This window comes from Eublepharis macularius, chromosome 4 (genome assembly GCF_028583425.1).
Source record: "Eublepharis macularius isolate TG4126 chromosome 4, MPM_Emac_v1.0, whole genome shotgun sequence".
In the NCBI taxonomy this organism is placed as follows: Eukaryota; Metazoa; Chordata; class Lepidosauria; order Squamata; family Eublepharidae; genus Eublepharis; species Eublepharis macularius.
The window spans coordinates 185920997-185938727 of record NC_072793.1 but is presented as its reverse complement, the minus strand read 5'-3'; the positions used below and the strand labels follow the sequence as shown (position 1 = coordinate 185938727).

The window sequence follows — 17731 nt, the reverse complement described above, 5'->3', positions numbered from 1 at the left end:
TTGATTCGTTTGTTGTCAGCTCCACACACACGTACGCAAACACAAGGAAACTCACACCCTCCTCCTGGGCACGGAGGCATTTTTGCTGGAGCTTCGGCGCCCTCTGCTGTCCGAGGAAGGAAAGGCCGTTTCTTCCCACTCAGCTGATTTCCCCGAAGAGGTCCCGGCCGAGAGGGCGGAGCTGCGGGTCGGGCGTCGGTGCCGGTTCCCTTTCTGGGGTGCGCGCGGATTTTTACATTGGCCGGGTCTGCGATTTAAAGGAAGAGGCCCGCGATGTGTGGCCGACGCTTGTGGGAAATGCTAAGAGACATCACGGCTCAGGTGCCCGACGATGAGAGCATGAAGATTGAGGGCATTTTATGTGAAGTTCCTTAATTCCTTGTTTGTGTATATTTGCCTTCTTTGTAGTCTGCCTTTCTCTCTGAGACTGAAGGCAGATCGCGCAGTGCAATAGGAGCAACACGGGGCATCATAATAAACGGTGGAATTAGATTGGATCTGCAGCCCCGAAGAGCCCCGGGTGGTCCTCTCTTGTCCCAGCTTGGAAGCTGAGCAGCGTCGGCGCTTAGTTGGGATACCCCCGAGGAAGGTTTAGGTCGCCAGCCCTTATCGCTTCTGACCAATTCCGCTTTACAGGCGTCTAAACAAATTTTCCCCAGGGCAGCTGCTGGTCTGTAATGCCAACAAATTCATTCAAAGGTTGTACATCTTGGTATGGAACAGAACAGGAAAATCCAGTTTAACGATGCTTTAATTTATATAGCACTTCCTGCCCTGCCTCTCATGATCTGCCCAGGTTCACAGAATCAGCATTGCTGTCCGATGGCCATCTAGCCTCTGTTTAAAAACCTCCAAGGAAGGAGAGCCCACCACCTCCAGAGGAAGCCTGTTCCACTGAGGGACCGCTCTAACTGTCCAGAAGTTCTTCCTAACATTTAGTCGAAAACTCTTTTGATTTAATTTCAACCTGTTGGTTCTGGTACGACTTTCTGGGGCAGCAGAAAACAATTCTGCACCATCCTCTATATGACAGCCCTGCATATGAGGGTCCTGGCCTGCATTCCTCAGAGGGGAGAGGGACTGGGGGGCTTCTGGAAGGGCCAGAGACTCTTCAGAGCCCAGAAACTCTCCCAGAGCCACAGGGGTGGGAGGAAACGTGGTCAGGAGGAGAGGAGGATGGAGGGGTGAGGAAGAGGGAATCTTCCTCCAAAGAACACAGCCAGGCACAGAGAAAGATGCTGGACCAAGGACTCGGGAGCCCCCCCCCCTTGATCAAAGCCCAGACCCTGGCTGTATATGGCCCAAAGAACTGGCAGAGAAATTGGCATGTAGAAAACATGTTTTTCCTCCATCTTTCTTTTTTCTCCCTCCCAGGCAGCTAAAAAACACCAGTGATGGCTTCTCTGCCCCTCCTCTATGTGATGAACTAAAAAGAGCTGCAATGAAGCCAGCTCAAGTAAAAGATTTGACTGGGAAGACGTGCAGCTGACAACAGGAACGACTTCTTCTCTGGGGCAAGGCTCAGAGGGTCTGGCTCCTTGCCCTCGGTTCTGATGCTGCAAGACTGGGAAGATGAGGAAATGGTCACACACACACACACACACAGGGTAACCCATAGGAAAACCTGTGCAGAGGAGGCCAACCTAGAGCAATTTAATAATACGGGACCACCCATTTCCCCTGGAAAAAGACCTGCTCCTCTATGAGACTGCTCCTCCCAGTCGCAGCTGGACTGGGAGCAGCCACAGAACTGTCAATACCAGATGGCCCATAATGAACCCCAACCCCACCCCTTCCCTGTGACTTACTTGTTGTGTATTTCTGGATGAAGAAAAAATAGCAAATGGTGCAAAAGGTAGAATCTTTAATAACAGTATAATCCCTACACGTTTCGTGTACAGTTTTGTCAGGGAAATCTATCAATTAGAACATAAATTGACAATTACGACATCACCTTAAAAACAATAAAACATATTATTAAAACAGAGGACAATTACACGGAGCATATACAAAGTGCAATTCATAATAAACACTTAGTATCTGGATGCCTGAACCAACATTAACATACACTACATATTTCATATTTCATTTAGATAGTTTTAGAATAAACCTTGTAAAACTTTATTGATTTTCCAATGACCCTGGTGAGAGATGTTTGCAAGACTTGCTGTGGGTACCCTTTCTGTGCCAAATTTCTTTGTAATGTTGAAGCCTCACTCTGAAAATCTTGTATCCTGGTATAATTTCTCCAAATTCTGAGAAATTGACCAAAAGGTAAATTATTTCTCACATGTGGTGGGTGGTGGTTATCATATCTAAGGAGAAATTCTTATCTGTTTTCTACATAAACTAGTGTGTATTTGGTTGTTTTCCCTGAAAACCATGATATCCAAAAAGTTTCTCTGTTTATTGCTGGCATGTATTTCAAATTTTAGATTTACATGTCTACTATCAAGCCAATTATGAAAGGTATGTAATTGGGCTACAGTTTCCTTCCATAACATAAAATTGTCATCAATATAACATCACCACTGTATAATATCTCTCTGAAAATAATTATTTGGAGAATATACATACTCATCTTGAAATGTTCTCAAATACAAATTTGCCTCCTCTGGATCCATAGACGACCCCATAGCTGCCAATAGAACTTGCTATTAAACTTTTTCTTGAACACGATTTCTGATGAAACTGTTAAAAAAGAAGTGTGGGGAGTTGTTATCCCTTCAATGTCTTCTCTATAATTGTTATAGCTTCAGTTTGAGGAATGCTATTGGATAGAGAGTTCACATCAAATGTAATAGGATAAATTGGCCAGTTTATTCATTAAATCTGTAGCATCCTTAATATAAGAAAGAATATTGGGACCAAATGATCTAAGAAAGTGACCCGGATACTTAAAAAGAGGTTCTAGCACAGACACAATATGGCTCCTTGGGGGAGGGCTTATGCCTTTATGACTCTTGGGTAATACATAAAATTCAGATGTTCTAGGGATAACATTACATAAATACCAGTGACCAAGACCATTTTTTAAAAAGGGGGTTCTAGAGAATGAAGTGCCATCTGGAGGGATTGGCTGCCACGCCTGGGCTTTCCGCTGTGGCAGTGCCCTCTGGAGGCGCACCAGGATAAAAGGTGAGTCAACATTAATACAGCTTGCCTTTTATATAATAGGATGCTTTTTCCCATGATGAGATGTAACCCATGATCTCACCTTTCTCCTTCAAAATCTAATCTTGTTGGATGGATTGCAAAGGGCCGTAACTACAAGGGATATAGTAAGTCTGATTGTTAAGTTGTCTCCTGATCTCTGATTCATAATCCACTCTGTTTTGTACAACAATTCCTCCCCCTCATCAGCTTTTTTATAATGATGTTATGTTCTTTAGTCAAACTGTTTAGTGCTGTCCTTTCTAAATGGTTTAAACTAGACCAGTAGGGGTGGATTTTTTTCTCTGCAGGAGTATACCGTATACCCTGCAGCTGTGGACAAGTTTACATCGGGACCACAAAGCGTAGCATCCAGACAAGAATAAAAGAACATGAAAGACACTGCAGACTTGGCCATCCTGAAAAATCAGCAGTGGCTGAACATAGCCTAACTCAAACAGGGCACAGTATCTTATTCCAGGACACCAAAATACTGGACAACACTTCCAACTACTTTGTCAGACTGCACAGGGAAGCCATTGAAATTCACAAGCATAAGCAAAACTTCAACAGGAAAGAAGAAACCTTAAGAATGAACCGAGCATGGTTTCCAGTTCTGAAAAACACCAGGCTAACAAAACACTCTATACCCGACAATATCCCTGCAGAGAATATTAGCACATCAGTACCAATCCATATGCAAAAGAACCTCCTCAGGATACAGTGAAGCCTCCCGCCATTAGCATTCCACACCCTGGGAAACTCTTACAGGATGACTCAGCTCAGTCCCACCCCTCCTGAGTAGATATAAATGACCTGCCACATCTTTTCCACACTGTGACACTGAGAGATCTCTATCTTTTGGTGCTACACCTCTGAAGATGCCAGCCACAGCTGCTGGCGAAACGTCAGGAACTACAATGCCAAGACCACGGCAATACAGCCCGGAAAACCCACAACAACCATCATTCTCCGGCCGTGAAAGCCTTCGACAATTTGCAATGATTTATTTTCAAATACCTGAATAGAGAGGGGCACTGGGTCTGGGGATATAAAGCATGAAACAGGATGGAAATTAGTAGAGGAAGAGCAGCTATCTGATACATTTATTCCAAAATAAGCATTTAATCTCGGATTTCTAATATACTTTAAAATATCCAAGATGATCTCTACTGGATCATTGGGGGGGGGGAGGGGTTACAAAGGAAAGCACATTCTTCCTGCTCCGTGAGAACCCTGTCAATAAATCAAAGTCTCTGTTTTTTGTTTGGTTTCTATTGTCTTTTCTCCCATGGAGGCTGCTTGTTTCTGGTGGACAGAATACTTTTCGTGATGGAAGATGAGGCTCTGTTCCCCAAAAAAGACATGGTAGAAGGTGAGTCATTGTCAGTTGTCTTTTCCTCCTCTTCATATTCATTATTTGAAGAGAGAGTCTGGAATCAGAAAAATCTGCAAAGGAGAATTTCTGTGAACTTTTGCATATAAATTTATCATCTACTCAGTTGTACACTCGATTGTTGTCATAGTCCATCTTGTTCTACTCCCACAGAACAGAAAGAATGTGCTTTGGAAAAGACACAAAAAGGTAAGAAGGGAACACATTTCCTGTACATGCAGAAGATTCAAATGGTAAAACAAGCCGTGGGAGAGCTGCAGATGGCCCAGAGAATGCTGTAGGGGGGCTTGTCAGCAGGGGGCAGGATTTGTCACATATCTGACCAGAAAAGCAGCTTGATGGGGGCAGGTGCATGGAGGGGGGGGGGTCAGGGTGGAAGAGGGCTGCTGGAAGAGGCAGGCCCTTTGGGTGCAGTACACTGGGGTTGTGAAGACGCACCTCAACGATGGATCTCTGGTGTGGCCCATCAGCTGGGCCCTCCCCTTCCCTTTCTTAGGTTTGCAGAAGGAAAACATCAGCTGGCCATGGCTGGCCTTTCACCGTGCCCTATCCTAGTGACTTTCCATGGGACGACACCAGTATTTGCAAGGTCCCTGCCTGGCCTAATATGGCTGCCTACTACCCAGTGGTGTCGTTCCCTTGTGTGTGGGCGCTTTGTGAGGTGGTAAAGACACAAGCCCTGGGTGCGGGGGCCATTGGATCAAGACCAAACTCTGCCTTGTGTCTTGCTGACAATGAAACCAATGCCAGGAGAATGGCTGGACCTTTCCTTTTGGCACCCATTACCAAAGTGTCCTGACTAACACACAGGCACCTTTCTCTGGTGAGGTATGGGGCTGTATGTTAAAGTCTTTGCTGGGAGCTCTGTCATATGTCCCCCCCCCCCGATGCTTGCCAAGAAGGCAAGTTAGCAATGGGATGGGACAGTCATCTAGGGCTGCCAGGTCTGGCTGAGAAGTTTCAGGAGATTTGAGGGCAGTGCTTGGAGGGGGCAGAGTTTTGGGAGGGGGAGGAGCTCAGCAAAGAGATGCTGCCCTAGGGACCACCCTCGGAAGCTGCCCTGTGCTCCAGGATAAATGGTTTCTGTGGCCTGGAGATTAGATGTAATTCTGGAAGAACTCCAAGCCACACCTGGAGGCTGGCAACCCTAAGTGACTTATGTGTGGGGCACACTGGGGAGTATTGGTTCCTGCAGCTCATACTCATAGGCTTCTGCAGGGGTTGGGCAGTTCCTGGGTCCTTCCTATTTTCTGGCCCACCAAAAGAGAGGTGTAGGGTGTGTGTGGGGGGGGGTTCAGAATCTGGCTGTTAATCTCTGAAACCCACTAAGTAATGATACTGAATTGTGTGTGTGTGTTGCCCTCAAGTCATAGTTGACTTATGGTGACCCCTGGTGGGGATTTCATGGCAAGAGACTAACAGAGGTGGTTTGCCATTGCCTGCCTCTGCAACCCTGGTCCTCATTGGAGGTCTCCCACCTAATCAGGTCTGGATCTAGGGTTGCCTGTGCCCAGGTCAACCCAAGCACTGCGGTCCCCCACACATGTGCAAAGCACATGCATGCTCCCAGCATTGCATGATGACATCACTTTTGTGATGTCATCACACGGGGCCCTCCAGGAAATGCATGCTGGGCCGCTGCCACTGGAGAGAAGGGAGCACGCAGCAAGCCGGCCACACCGGAACACGTCATGTTGCAGAGCTGGCAGTGGATGTGCAGGTGACTGAATGGAGGGCTGGAAGGCTGACCGTGCTGTTCCCCTTCCCCAGTGATGGGGCAGCTACCTTGCTGCGTGCTCCTTTCCCTCCAGCAGTAGTTAGTGCGGGTGGCATGCTTCCAGGGGGCACCCTGCGCTGCTGCCAGCTGCCCAGTCAGGAGGGCAGGCAAATGGCGCAGCGGCCTTCCAACCCTCCATTCAGCCACCCATGCAGCTGCCTCCAGCTCTGCGGTGTGCCGTGTTCTGGGTGGCCGGCTTGCCACCTCCTCTTTGGCAGCGCCAGGGGCAGGGTAGCTCCTCTGCCCCCCCTCGATCTGGCCCTGCATCCAATTACTAACCAAGGCCAGCCCAGCTTAGCTTCTGAAATCTGAAAAGATCAGGCTCACCTGGGCTATCCAGGTCCAGGTATACTGAATTACAGAATATATTATCATATTGCTTCATTACACTACTTTTGAATTTTTAAAGCAAAATCTATTTGATATAAAATCCTTCCACATTTCAAGCATTTCTATGGTTTCTTCCCAGTGTGAATTCTTTGGTGGGAATTAAGGCTGTCACTCCGACTGAATCTTTTCCCACACTCCAGGCATTTAAATGGTTTCTCCCCTGTGTGAATTCTTTGGTGGGAATTAAAGCTGTCACTCCGACTGAAGCTTTTCCCACATGCCAGACATTTAAACGGTTTCTCCCCTGTGTGAATTCTTTGGTGGGAATTAAGGGTATCAATCCTACCGAAGCTTTTTCCACACTCCAGACATCTGTATGGTTTCTCACCTCTGTGAATCCTTTGGTGGGAATAAAGGCGTATAGTATGTCTGAAGCTTTTCCCACATTCCAAGCATTTATATGGTTTCTCACCTGTGTGAATCTTTTTGTGGGAAGAAAGGCACGAACTGTGTCTGAAGTTTTTCCCACACTCTAGACATTTATATGGTTTTTTACCTGTGTGAATCCTTTGGTGGGAAGAAAGGCTTGCACTTTGACTGAAACTTTTCCCACACTCCAGGCATTTAAATGGTTTCTCCCCCGTGTGAATTCTTTGATGGGAAGTGAGGTGTCCACTCACATGGAAGCTTTTCCCACATTCTAGGCATTTATATGGTTTTTCCCCTGTGTGAATTCTTTGATGGGAAGTAAGTTGTCCACTCTGATTGAAACTTTTTCCACATTCCAGGCAATTATATGGTTTCTCCCCTGTGTGAGTTCTTTGATGAGAATTAAGGCTCCCACCGTTATTGAAGCTTTTTCCACACTGCAGGCATTTATATGGTTTCTCCCCTGTGTGAATTTTTTGATGGGAAGAAAGGTGTCTCCTCTGATAGAAGCTTTTTCCACACTCTAAGCATTTATATGGCTTCTCCCTGTGAATTCTTTGATGGCAAGTAAGGCTTCTACTCTCACTGAAATTTTTTCCACACTCCAGACATTTATATGGTTTTTCCCCTTTGTGGATTCTTTGATGGGAAATAAGGTTTCCTTTGTGACTAAAGCTTTTACTGCACTGCAGGCATTTATGTGGCTTCTCTCCTATGTGAATTCGTTGGTGGGAAGTAAGGTTTCCATTGTGACTGAAGCTTTTCCCACACTCCAGGCATTTGTATGGTTTCTCCCCTGTGTGGATTCTTTTGTGGGAAGAAAGGCTAATACTGTGACTGAAGCTTTTCCCACATGACTGGCATTTATATGGTTTCTCCCCTGTGTGAATTCTTTGATGACAAGTAAGGTGTTGTCTCCGACTGAATTTTTTTTCACACTCCAGGCATTTATAGGGTTTTCCCATTTTGTGGTCTCTGTGATGGGAAGTAATGTTTCCCTTCTGAGTAAATATTTTTCTGCACTTCAGCCATTTGTCCATTTTCTTTCTTTTATGCATTTTCTGATTCTTCTTTATATCTGATTTTTCAGGAAATTCCCCCCCACTTGCTGGGCACTCATTTCTCCTGTCTTCATGCAAGCCATCACCCCGTAAAAGACCAGAATTATGCATTCCTGCAGGAGGGCGTTTTCCCATCTCCGTTCTCAGTGCATCCCAATGTTCATCTCCCTCTTTCAGATCTGAATAAGTGTCTCCATTTTCCATCACTCCATGCTCAGATGTTTCATTCGCTGACTCCCATATGCCTCCTGCCAATAGAAAAAGAAACCTGGTGTGATGTTAGGACTCTTTCCCACATATCTGTGTTAGAGTTTTCTATTTTCCTTTGAAAAGGTCATGTTGCAATCTCTGAAGGCTCAGGGGTAAATAACAGTAATAGGTCAACTGCCGTGACTGCCATGACCTCTGCAAGTGGTCCTACATAAGCCACTCCTCTCAGCCCCAGCTCCCCAGGTGCGTTGTGGGGGTAATAATAACACTGCCTTTCTTTACTGTTCTGAATTGGGCATTAATCTGTCTAGAAAAATGGTGTTTAAGGATATTGTTCTTGTTGTTACCTACCCAAGAGATCTGTTCACATCTTACAGAGAATGCACATGGAATCTGCACATATGTGCGTAAACCTGTTTGTAAGAAAGAGTCAACTTGCATTCACGTAACAATGAAACCAAGGATCAGTACATGGAAATGTGCGGAGTTTCTATCATATATTCAGTTGTTCATGTGTTAGATGTAACATGAAAATTATTCAACCCGCATATGAAGAACATTCCAGGAGGCACTCTATGTACATTCACTGCAACCTGTGAAAGAGCTAAAGTGGACTGAAAGGTTCTGACTGACTTATTCTTATTCTCATTCTTTGCAGCATATTGTCTGGTAACAAAACTGTTTCTTCAAACTGGGAGCCAGTTTGGTGTAGTGGTTAAGAGTGGCAGGGTTCAATTCCTCACTCCTCCACTTGAAGCCAGCTGGGTGCCTTGGGTCAGTCACAGCTTCTCAGAGTTTTCCCAGCCCCACCTACCTCACAGGGTGATTGTCGTGAGGATAATAATAATACTTTGTAAACTGCTCTGAGTGGGCATTAAGTTGTCCTGAAGGGCAGTATATAAATCAATTGATATTGTCAGAGAGCGACATTCATATACAGCCTTCCTTTCCCATAGAGGAGGTGGGCTTATCAGTTCCGTGCCAGTGGCAGGCAATTTCCCTGGGGCTTGCTCCATTGCCTGCTGATTGCTGGTGATTGGTGGGAGGTTGCACACCCCCTGGTGATTGCCTACCCCCAGCAGGTAACCCGAGAAAGAGAGCATTGGGCGCATTCTGGGTGGGCCACAATAACGTCACTTCCTGAAGCGACGTCATTGCGCCAACCACCAGAATTCTCTGTGCTTTGCCTGGGGCCAGTTTTGACCCCAAATGAGCTGAATTTGCCTCATGCAAATTGTGAGAGCATGCCCGTGGCCAGCGTGAGGATGTCACTTCCTTGGAAAGTCTCCCAGGATGAGCAAGGTAAGCACCGGATCCCCCACCCACTGAGAGGGTATAGACACCTGGCAACCCTAGCGGGAGGGTTTTGACAGCACAACTGAGGCACGGGCGAGGGAACCCCATCATGGATTCTATATATTTACTTTACAGGTGACTAAAATCTCAAGTTTCACCAAGTGCTTTTCGAGTTTCAGTGTTCTCCGGACTCTCCACCCACTTTTGCCTCATGAAGGGGTGGGGTGGCAGGAGGGCACACCAGCCCTCTTGTCTTTCATAAAATAATTCTCTTCCAAATACAGAAAAGTGGGCAGTTTATTCATTGGACCTTTCCGCACCAAAACAGAAAGGTTCGTCCATGGCAGACACCTGCAAACAGCACAGGTTCCCATGAGAAGAAACGAAACGGGAAAAGAATAAATTTAAATTATAAAAGACAGACCCACCTTGTCTTAGTGGAGCTCAAAAAAGGGGCCCAGTGGAGGGGTGCCGACCCCTATTTCCAGGCCCCATGGAAAGAAAACCAGAAGACATCCAAAGGAAACACGGGTTTCATTTTAGGCGGCTGCTTCAACACCTCCATGCTTTAACACTATATTCCGCTTTCCAAGAAGAGTCCCTGACCTTATATTCATATGGTCAAGAGGTAAATTCCTTTTATTAACATACTATAAATATTTATATAACTGCCTTTCTTCTGGGAAAGTCAAGACCCAAGACTGGTAACAACGACCTATATCCCATAATTTCCATCAAAGATGACTGTAATTGGGTTGGCACTCTGAACCATCTCAAACACCGCAAGGCTCTCTTTGCTGGACATCAGAGAGAAGGTCACCGGGGAATGAGTCTCTTCCCAGGCTGAGGGTACTTCAGGGACAGAGGAACGGACAGTGCTCTGGCCGGAGGAGAACAAGGGCTGGCAGCTCACACTGGGCCCAGAGAGTCACAGTTGGGAATACCAAAGGGTTGAGAGTATGCCTTCTCTTTTGCAGGAAGAAAAGCCTGGCCTGCCAGGAGGAGAGCATAAAATCCCTGCGGATGAGGAAGAAGCTGGCTTGGTCTGAAGCCATTGTGTCATTCCTGCATTTCTTTACTCCTAACTCCATTTTGAGCCCCTCTTCCTGAATTTACAAGACAGAAGACCCAAATATTAAAACCAAGCTAATGGATAATTTTCTAAAAGCCTGCAATATCAAGAGTCAATATTTTATCATCCTTTAGGCTGTCTACATGGCAGGCTCATACTCAATTTCTTTTATCCTTGCTCTGTTGTTGCTCTTTGTGTTCCCCTTTTCTTGTCGAACCTCTTCTCATTTTGCATTCCCTCTGATTCATCTTTGGGATGGATCGTGTTTACCAAGGGAGAAAAAGGGAGGGGGTAGCTGTGATCTCTATCCCAATTCAGTTTGCAAGTGACAGGACTTACTCCCAGCAGTCTCTGAGGCAAAAACTGGGAGGTGCACAAAGCAGAGGTCAGCCATTAATGGCAGGAGCAGAAGGGGATTTCAGACCATTCTTGTTTATAGAAATGAAACGCATAACTCCCATATATCGCTGAATCCCGTTACAGACCTACCTGTCAATCCTTCATCTTCATCACACCCAGGGACAAACAGCTGTTCCTCTTCCTCCAGCCAGGATATAAGGCCAGGTATGCAAATTACAGGACCTTTTCCAGGAGGAAACAAAATCACAATTATGGCTCTTTTGTCTATGCACCCAGAGGAGTTAGCTGTGTTAGTCTGCAGTTGCAAAATAGTAAAGAGTCCAGTACCACCTTTAAGACAAAGCATCTGACGAAGAGACCTGTGGTTCTCAAAAGCTTATGCTACAATAAAGTTGGTTAGTCTTAAAGGAGCTACTGGACTCTTTACTATTTTGTGTACGCATGAAAGCCACCTGACTCAGGCCTTCCACAAATAAGACAGCTGGCCCAGAGTTCCTCCATCTGGTATTGCCAGTTAAGTGCCCAATGCTTGCCCACCTAGGAACAAAATAACAGAAGGGAATCCAGAGGTGTTCTTACCTTGAGACTCCCCCAGCCATACACACTCTGGGAACCAGCCTTTAAAGCTCTCCTGGGTCCCAGGCCATCGAAAGACAGGGCTAGAGGGACCGCACCTTCTATCAACCCAGATGCAATAAAATGCTATTCCAAGAGGCAGGAGCCTTCTTCCCATGGAAAGGCCACTACTCCTTAATCAAGGCACCTTTTCTTGGCTCTCCACCCCCCCCCCAATTCCCCAGCCATGATTAATGGACAGTGTTTGGCCCATAACAGGACAACATAGAGGCATTCCATGCCTCTCAAAAATGTCCCCCACTATGAAGACTGGCCCAGAAAGAAATGGATCCTCACCCACAGAGGCCACATTCCCAAAATTCTCCAGCATGACTTCCTTGTACAGAGCTCTCTGGGCTGGGCTCAGCAGGCTCCACTCCCCCTTGGAGAAATACACGGCCACCTCTTCAAAGGTCACCTGGCCCTGGAAGAAGAAGAAGAAAGTGGTTCTTTATATTGCTGGTCCCTGAGGAAAAAAGACATGGATATTAAAACCATTCTTGTCCAGCAGCAACAGCCTGGGGGTTTCCCTTCCCAGTGCCCCCAAGTGGTTAAGTGACTGGCTCCAGAAGCAGCACTCTGCTGTTCAAATCCCACTACTGCCAGGAGCTCAGCAGCTGGCCCTACTGGACTCCTCTTCCGCCCGATCCAGATACGCAGAGGGTGTGCCAGCTCTGAGAAGAAGGCCCTTCCTGAGAGGGGAACATTCGAACCCACAAAAGGACGCTGATATTTGGCTGACTGGAAAGCTGACTGGAAATTAATGAAAGAGACATGGAAGGTGTTTAACACCCTCCCCACTTCAACTGGCAAATGGTGAGCAGGACCGGTCAGTCCCCTCCAGCTCAGAGCAGAAAGGAGCTGCTTCCTAGCTGTGAGAGAAACAGGTCGGCTGAGGCCCTGGGGTGGATAACTTGTCCGTTTCAGTTCTCAGGGGAAAATCATCAACAAAGATGAAAGTATCTTTCATGCAGTCCAGTGAATCAGAAAGGGACAAATTTACAGAGATTTACACTTCCCATCCCACCCACCCCCTAAAACTTCGTTCTGGACACACATTAGACATTCTGGAGCATTTGACCCTTCTAGCATAAAGTGTTTTGAAAGCGGTTCTTAAATGAGTTGGGAGGCAATCTGAAAGCCTGGTTCATATTATAAAGTAATATAAACGTTTTTCAGGACCAGCCAAAAATCACAAAACAAGGCAACCCCAGCTGTCTTCAGTGCCCAGGACAGATTTGGATCTTATGCCTTTTCTGTTTCCAAGGGAAGAGCAGCCATGGTTTCTTGGTCCCTGAATGACTCAGTCCAGCCCAAAATCTTTTCCCCTCAGCACAAATGAAGCTGATTTTGAAGTCTCTCCTCAACCGCCGTCTTCCAACTGTAAAGTACTCTGGGAGGGGTTTTAGTGAGGGCCTCTCACAAGAACATCAGCCCCCCACAAACCCCAAGGGCAAGAAACATTCCTCATGACTCAAAATCTAGCTTTTCCTGAAGGGCCGTTTGGAGTTACTCCTGACAAAAGTATTTTTATGGCCCCTGCTTGAGATTCTCTGAACATGCCATCCTAGGCAGGGGGGCACCATTTTCTGGCCTCCCAAGTGGGCAGCCTTGACATATTGCAGTGCTGGAACTGAGGGACAGAAGCCCCCTCCCCTGAGCCTTGCAGCCGAGAAGGAAGCGTCCCTGCCTCCCCCCAAGCCCCCGTACCTGGGCTGCCTGCATGGCTGGTCTTTCCTCCTCACCACACAGGGGAGAGGGCAGAAAAGCCATCAAGGACGTCTTTTTGCTGCTGCCTGGGAGGGGGAGAAAGAAAAATGTTGGGAAACTCTTTTTGATGCATACAAGTTTCTCTTTCAGCTTTTCCTTCAGATTCCCTCCCAGCTAGTCAAGCTTGAGGGAAAAGGGGCTCCTGCAAGGGCGGAGGACAGGAAATGGCTTTCCCACTTCTCCTTGCCCCCATTTGCCTCTCTAGGATTGTGGTGCTCTCTCTCTCTTTAACCCTTAGGTAGCACTTCCCCAGTCCAAGGGACCAGGAGGGAAAAGGCAAACGGAGCATCCGAGGAAAGGGCAGGCAAATGTTATGCAAATACGGTCTCCCACTGCAAAGGGTTTGGCCGCATTGTGCCTCTTTCAATGGGATGGTGTAAAACAAGAAACATGCAGTGATGGGGAAAGGGGGATTTGCCTCCCTCTGAACAGATTTTGTTTTACTTTTTAAGAGTCCTGATTTCTGGCTGACCAGCAAGACTTTCCAGGGGGAAAGGGACAGATTTTTGGAGCCTCTCCGGTGCTTCAGGATCGCTTTAATATAAGGGCAGGCTCAGCTTTCCTTTTTCTTTTCTCCCTTTTGAACTTCAGCTTTGCTTTATCGCCTGACACCAAAGGGAAACATCGCTTTGAAAAGAAGCAATCCTATCAGCGGCTCAAGGACCAAAAAGCCAGCCTGGGATAAGTGGAGAGGCCAAGAAGGCAGGTAGATCTCAAGGGATTTGGCCCTGCGGTGGCAAGAGAGGCCCTTCCAGACCTGAAATCTTTGAGGAATGGGAGACAGCAGCTCCGTGTATTATTCCGCACTTCTGAGCGGCTTCAGTATCACCTATCATCTACCAATGGTACCCTTCTGAAGGGACTTGCTTGGTTGGGAGTGAAGGGTGCCATACTTCAGGGGTTCCATTCTTGCTTGAGCAATTGATTCCCAGAAGGTGGTCTTGGGAGATTCTTGCTCAGCCCCAGGGCGTTTCTGCCAGGGGGGTCCCACAGGGTCCCATCCTGTCCCCTTTCCCCCGTGCTCTTTAACATCTGCATGAAAGCGCTGGCGAGTTATCCAGGGATCTGGAGTGAAGTGCCACCAATATGCAGATAACGAGGGACTATTTGTTGATTGATTTGATTTGATTTGATTTGATTTGATTTGATTTATATTCCGCCCTCCCCACACCAGCAGGCTCAGAGGGGATTGCAACCATATACAATTAAAACACATTAAATAATTAATACCAGTTAAAACCATAAAATAGTCAAAGTTACACAGTTAAAAATACACACACACACACACACACACACACACACACATATATATATATACATAATCATAAGGGCACAGCAACCAACCAACAAATCATCACCCATCTCTAGTGCCTCATAACGGGGACTGTTTGCTAGATGGAACTACTGCTAGTAGGGAGAGCATCGTCTGTAACCTACCAGCCAGGGGGCTCCACCTAGCACCGCCCATACGCCTGGCGGAACAGCTCCATCTTGCAGGCCTGGCGGAAGGATAACAAATCTTGCTGGACCTTGGTCTCGTTCGAGCATTCCACCAGGCTGGGGCCAGGACCGAGAAGGCGCTGACTCTGGTTGATGCCAGGCGGGCCTCCCTGGGGCCAGGGACCCTTAGCAGATGTTTATCACTAGAACGGAGAGTCCTCTGGGTTTCATATGGGGAGAGGCAGTCCTGTAGATACGCCGGTCCCAGTCCGCATAGGGCTTTATAGGTTAATACCAAAACCTTGAATCTGACTCGGTACTCCACTGGTAACCAGTGCAGCTGACACAATACTGACATTATATGCTCATGCATCAGTATTCCTGTGATGACCTGCACCGCTGCATTCTGCACCAGCTGTAACTGCCGGATCAGGTTCAGGGAAAGCCCTGCGTGGAGTGCATTACAGTAGTCTAACCTAGAGGTAACCATTGCTTGGACCACTGTAGTTAAGTCGTAGGACGAAAGATAGGGGGCAAGCTGCTTGGTCTCTCGAAGGTGGAAGAAAGAGGACCTAGCAACCGCAGAGATCTGGCCCTCCATTGTCAAGGAGGAATCCAAGGTCACCCCCAGACTCTTCACTCTCAGAGCTGGTGTAAGCACTGCCCCGTTGAGTGGATGAGCGGGAGCCGGGGTCCCATATCTACATTTCTGCAACTCAAGTACAGGATCTCCATCTTCGCAGGGTTTAACTTTGCCTCAACCATCCAGCCATGGCTTCCAAAGCACGCTCCAGGACATCCAGGGCCAATCCAGGCCGGCTGTCCATAAACAGATATAGCTGAGTGTCATCTGCATACTGGTGACACCCAAGCCTGATACTTCATACCAACAGGGCGAGGGGGTGCATATAGACATTAAACAATAATGGGGAGAGTATCATTCCCAGCAGCACACCACGTATTAGTGGCCGGCAGAATGATAGCTTCTCCCCTAGCGCCACCCTTTGTCCCCAACCATGAAGAAAAGAGACTAGCCTCAGTAGCGCTGTCCCTTGAAACCCCACATCGGCGAGGCGGTGGGTCAAAAGATCATAATCGACCGTATCGAACACTGCTGAAAGATCTAATAAAATCAGCAGTGCCGATCCACCTCAATCCAGATGTCTGCAAAGATCGTCTATGAAGGTGACCAGCAGTCTACCCCATGTCCCGGGCAAAAACTGGATTGGAAGGGATCTAGGGCCGAGGTCTCCTTCAGGAAATTCTGCAGTTGTTTTTCCACCGCCCGTTCAATCACCTTTCCAAGAAACAGGAGGTTCGAGACTGGGTGGTAACTGAGCGGGTTGGCAGGATCTAACAATGGTTTCTTTAAAAGGGGCCTCACCACTGCTTCCTTTAGTGCTCTGGGGAAAACTCTAGAGCTCAGGGAGAGGTTGACAATGGCCTGCAGGGAATCCCATAATCCATCAACAGTGGCTTTCACCAGCCATGACGGATATGGGTCTAGGAGGCATGTGGTAGGTCTCACTCCCTGCAGAATCCTGTCTGCCTCTTCCCCGGAAAGAGGGCTGAAGTGATTGAATATTACTCCCAAAGACAGCCAAAGGTCCTCTAGTTCACATACTGTCTCAACTGTGGCCGTAAAATCGTGGCAGAGAGACAGGATTTTATCAGCAAAAAAACTTGCAAATGCCTCACAGCTTATGACCAAATTCGAATTTTGATGGTCTTCACCTGAAAGGGAGGCCAGTGAACGTACCACATTGAACAATTTAGCCGGGCATGAGCTAGCTGATGCAATGGAAGCTGTGTAAAATTCCTTCTTCACTGCCTTCACGGCCATCTCATAGGATTTCATAAGCAGCCTATAAGATGTTCTTGTTTCCTCGTTGTGAGATTGCCGCCACATGCAGTCAAGTCTTCTTAGTTCCCGTTTTTGTTGCCGTAGCTCCTCTGTATACCAAGGGGCTTGGAGACTACAGGAATGAAAAGGATGACGGGGAGTGATTTCATCAATGGCCTCAGAGAGCCAGACCTGCCAGTCCTCCACCAGGGCCGAGTCCAGACGACTAACCTGAAGGTGCTGCATGCCGCCATGTTCCGGATCGCGATGGAGAAAACGTGAAATATCGCGATATTTCGTGTTTTCCCCATCACGATTCGGAACATGGCGGCATGCAGCACCTTCAGGTTAGTCGTCTGGAATCGGCCCAGTTCATCCATTGAACCGCTGTGGAGCATTGGTTCCCGCAGAGCATTCTGGAAACCAGTTGGATCCGTAAGTCTCTGCGGGCGAGCATAAATTTGCTCATTGCCCTTGCGGGGGCGGGGGCAGCATATCCAACTGAGCCTCCAGAATCGTGTGGTCTGACCATGGCACTGACTCTACTTTGTCCAGAACCACATTCAATCCCATCCCAAAGATAAGTCTAGCACGTGTGGGGGCCAATACAAACTGGGAAAGCCCCAGTGTTTCCATGGCCAACACCAGGTCTGCAGCCTGTATAGAGGCTGTAGCATCATCAGCATGGATGCTGAAGTCCCCTGGTACAATCAGCCTGGGGTACTCCAAGGCCCATCCGCCACCACCTCCAACAGGCGCAGCAGGGTGTCTCCTGGTGCGCTGGGTGGTCGGTACACCAGACAGATAACCAAACTTTCCTCAGTACACACCAGTCCCACACAATCAATGCCGGAGGTCTCCGGGACAGAAAGCGGTCTGAAGGAGAAACCCTCTCCGATAAGGATTGCCACCCCTCCCCCCCAACACCCCGTTCGAGACTGATGAAGGACTGAGGGTCCCAGGGGGGTCAGCTCACCTA

At 47.6% G+C, this 17731-nt stretch overlaps 2 protein-coding genes across 2 annotated transcripts in view; one reads left to right on the top strand and one right to left on the bottom strand.

The window, feature by feature from the left end:
* LOC129328034 (zinc finger protein 91-like) overlaps positions 1–17731 on the top strand; it is a 113575-nt gene that overhangs the window by 35406 nt on the left and 60438 nt on the right. The gene's annotated exons all lie outside the window — the stretch shown is intronic.
* LOC129328464 (zinc finger protein 345-like) lies at positions 6767–13617 on the bottom strand. Its single transcript, XM_054977549.1, has 4 exons — positions 13410–13617; positions 11997–12123; positions 11214–11306; positions 6767–8394 (listed from the first exon to the last, which is right to left on the bottom strand). The coding sequence occupies exons 1-4, from the start codon at positions 13470–13472 to the stop codon at positions 6779–6781; spliced, it is 1899 nt and encodes a 632-aa protein (XP_054833524.1). The 5' UTR covers positions 13473–13617; the 3' UTR covers positions 6767–6778.

Coding starts and splice junctions, on each gene's coding strand:
- LOC129328464 (XM_054977549.1), bottom strand. CDS start 13,472: ATGGCTTTTCTGCCCTCTCCCCTGTGTGGTGAGGAGGAAAGACCAGCC. Junction 12,124..13,409: donor CAGCCATGCAGGCAGCCCAG/GTACGGGGGCTT, acceptor TTCTTCTTCCAG/GGCCAGGTGACCTTTGAAGA. Junction 11,307..11,996: donor TGGGAATGTGGCCTCTGTGG/GTGAGGATCCAT, acceptor CTCCTGGAAAAG/GTCCTGTAATTTGCATACCT.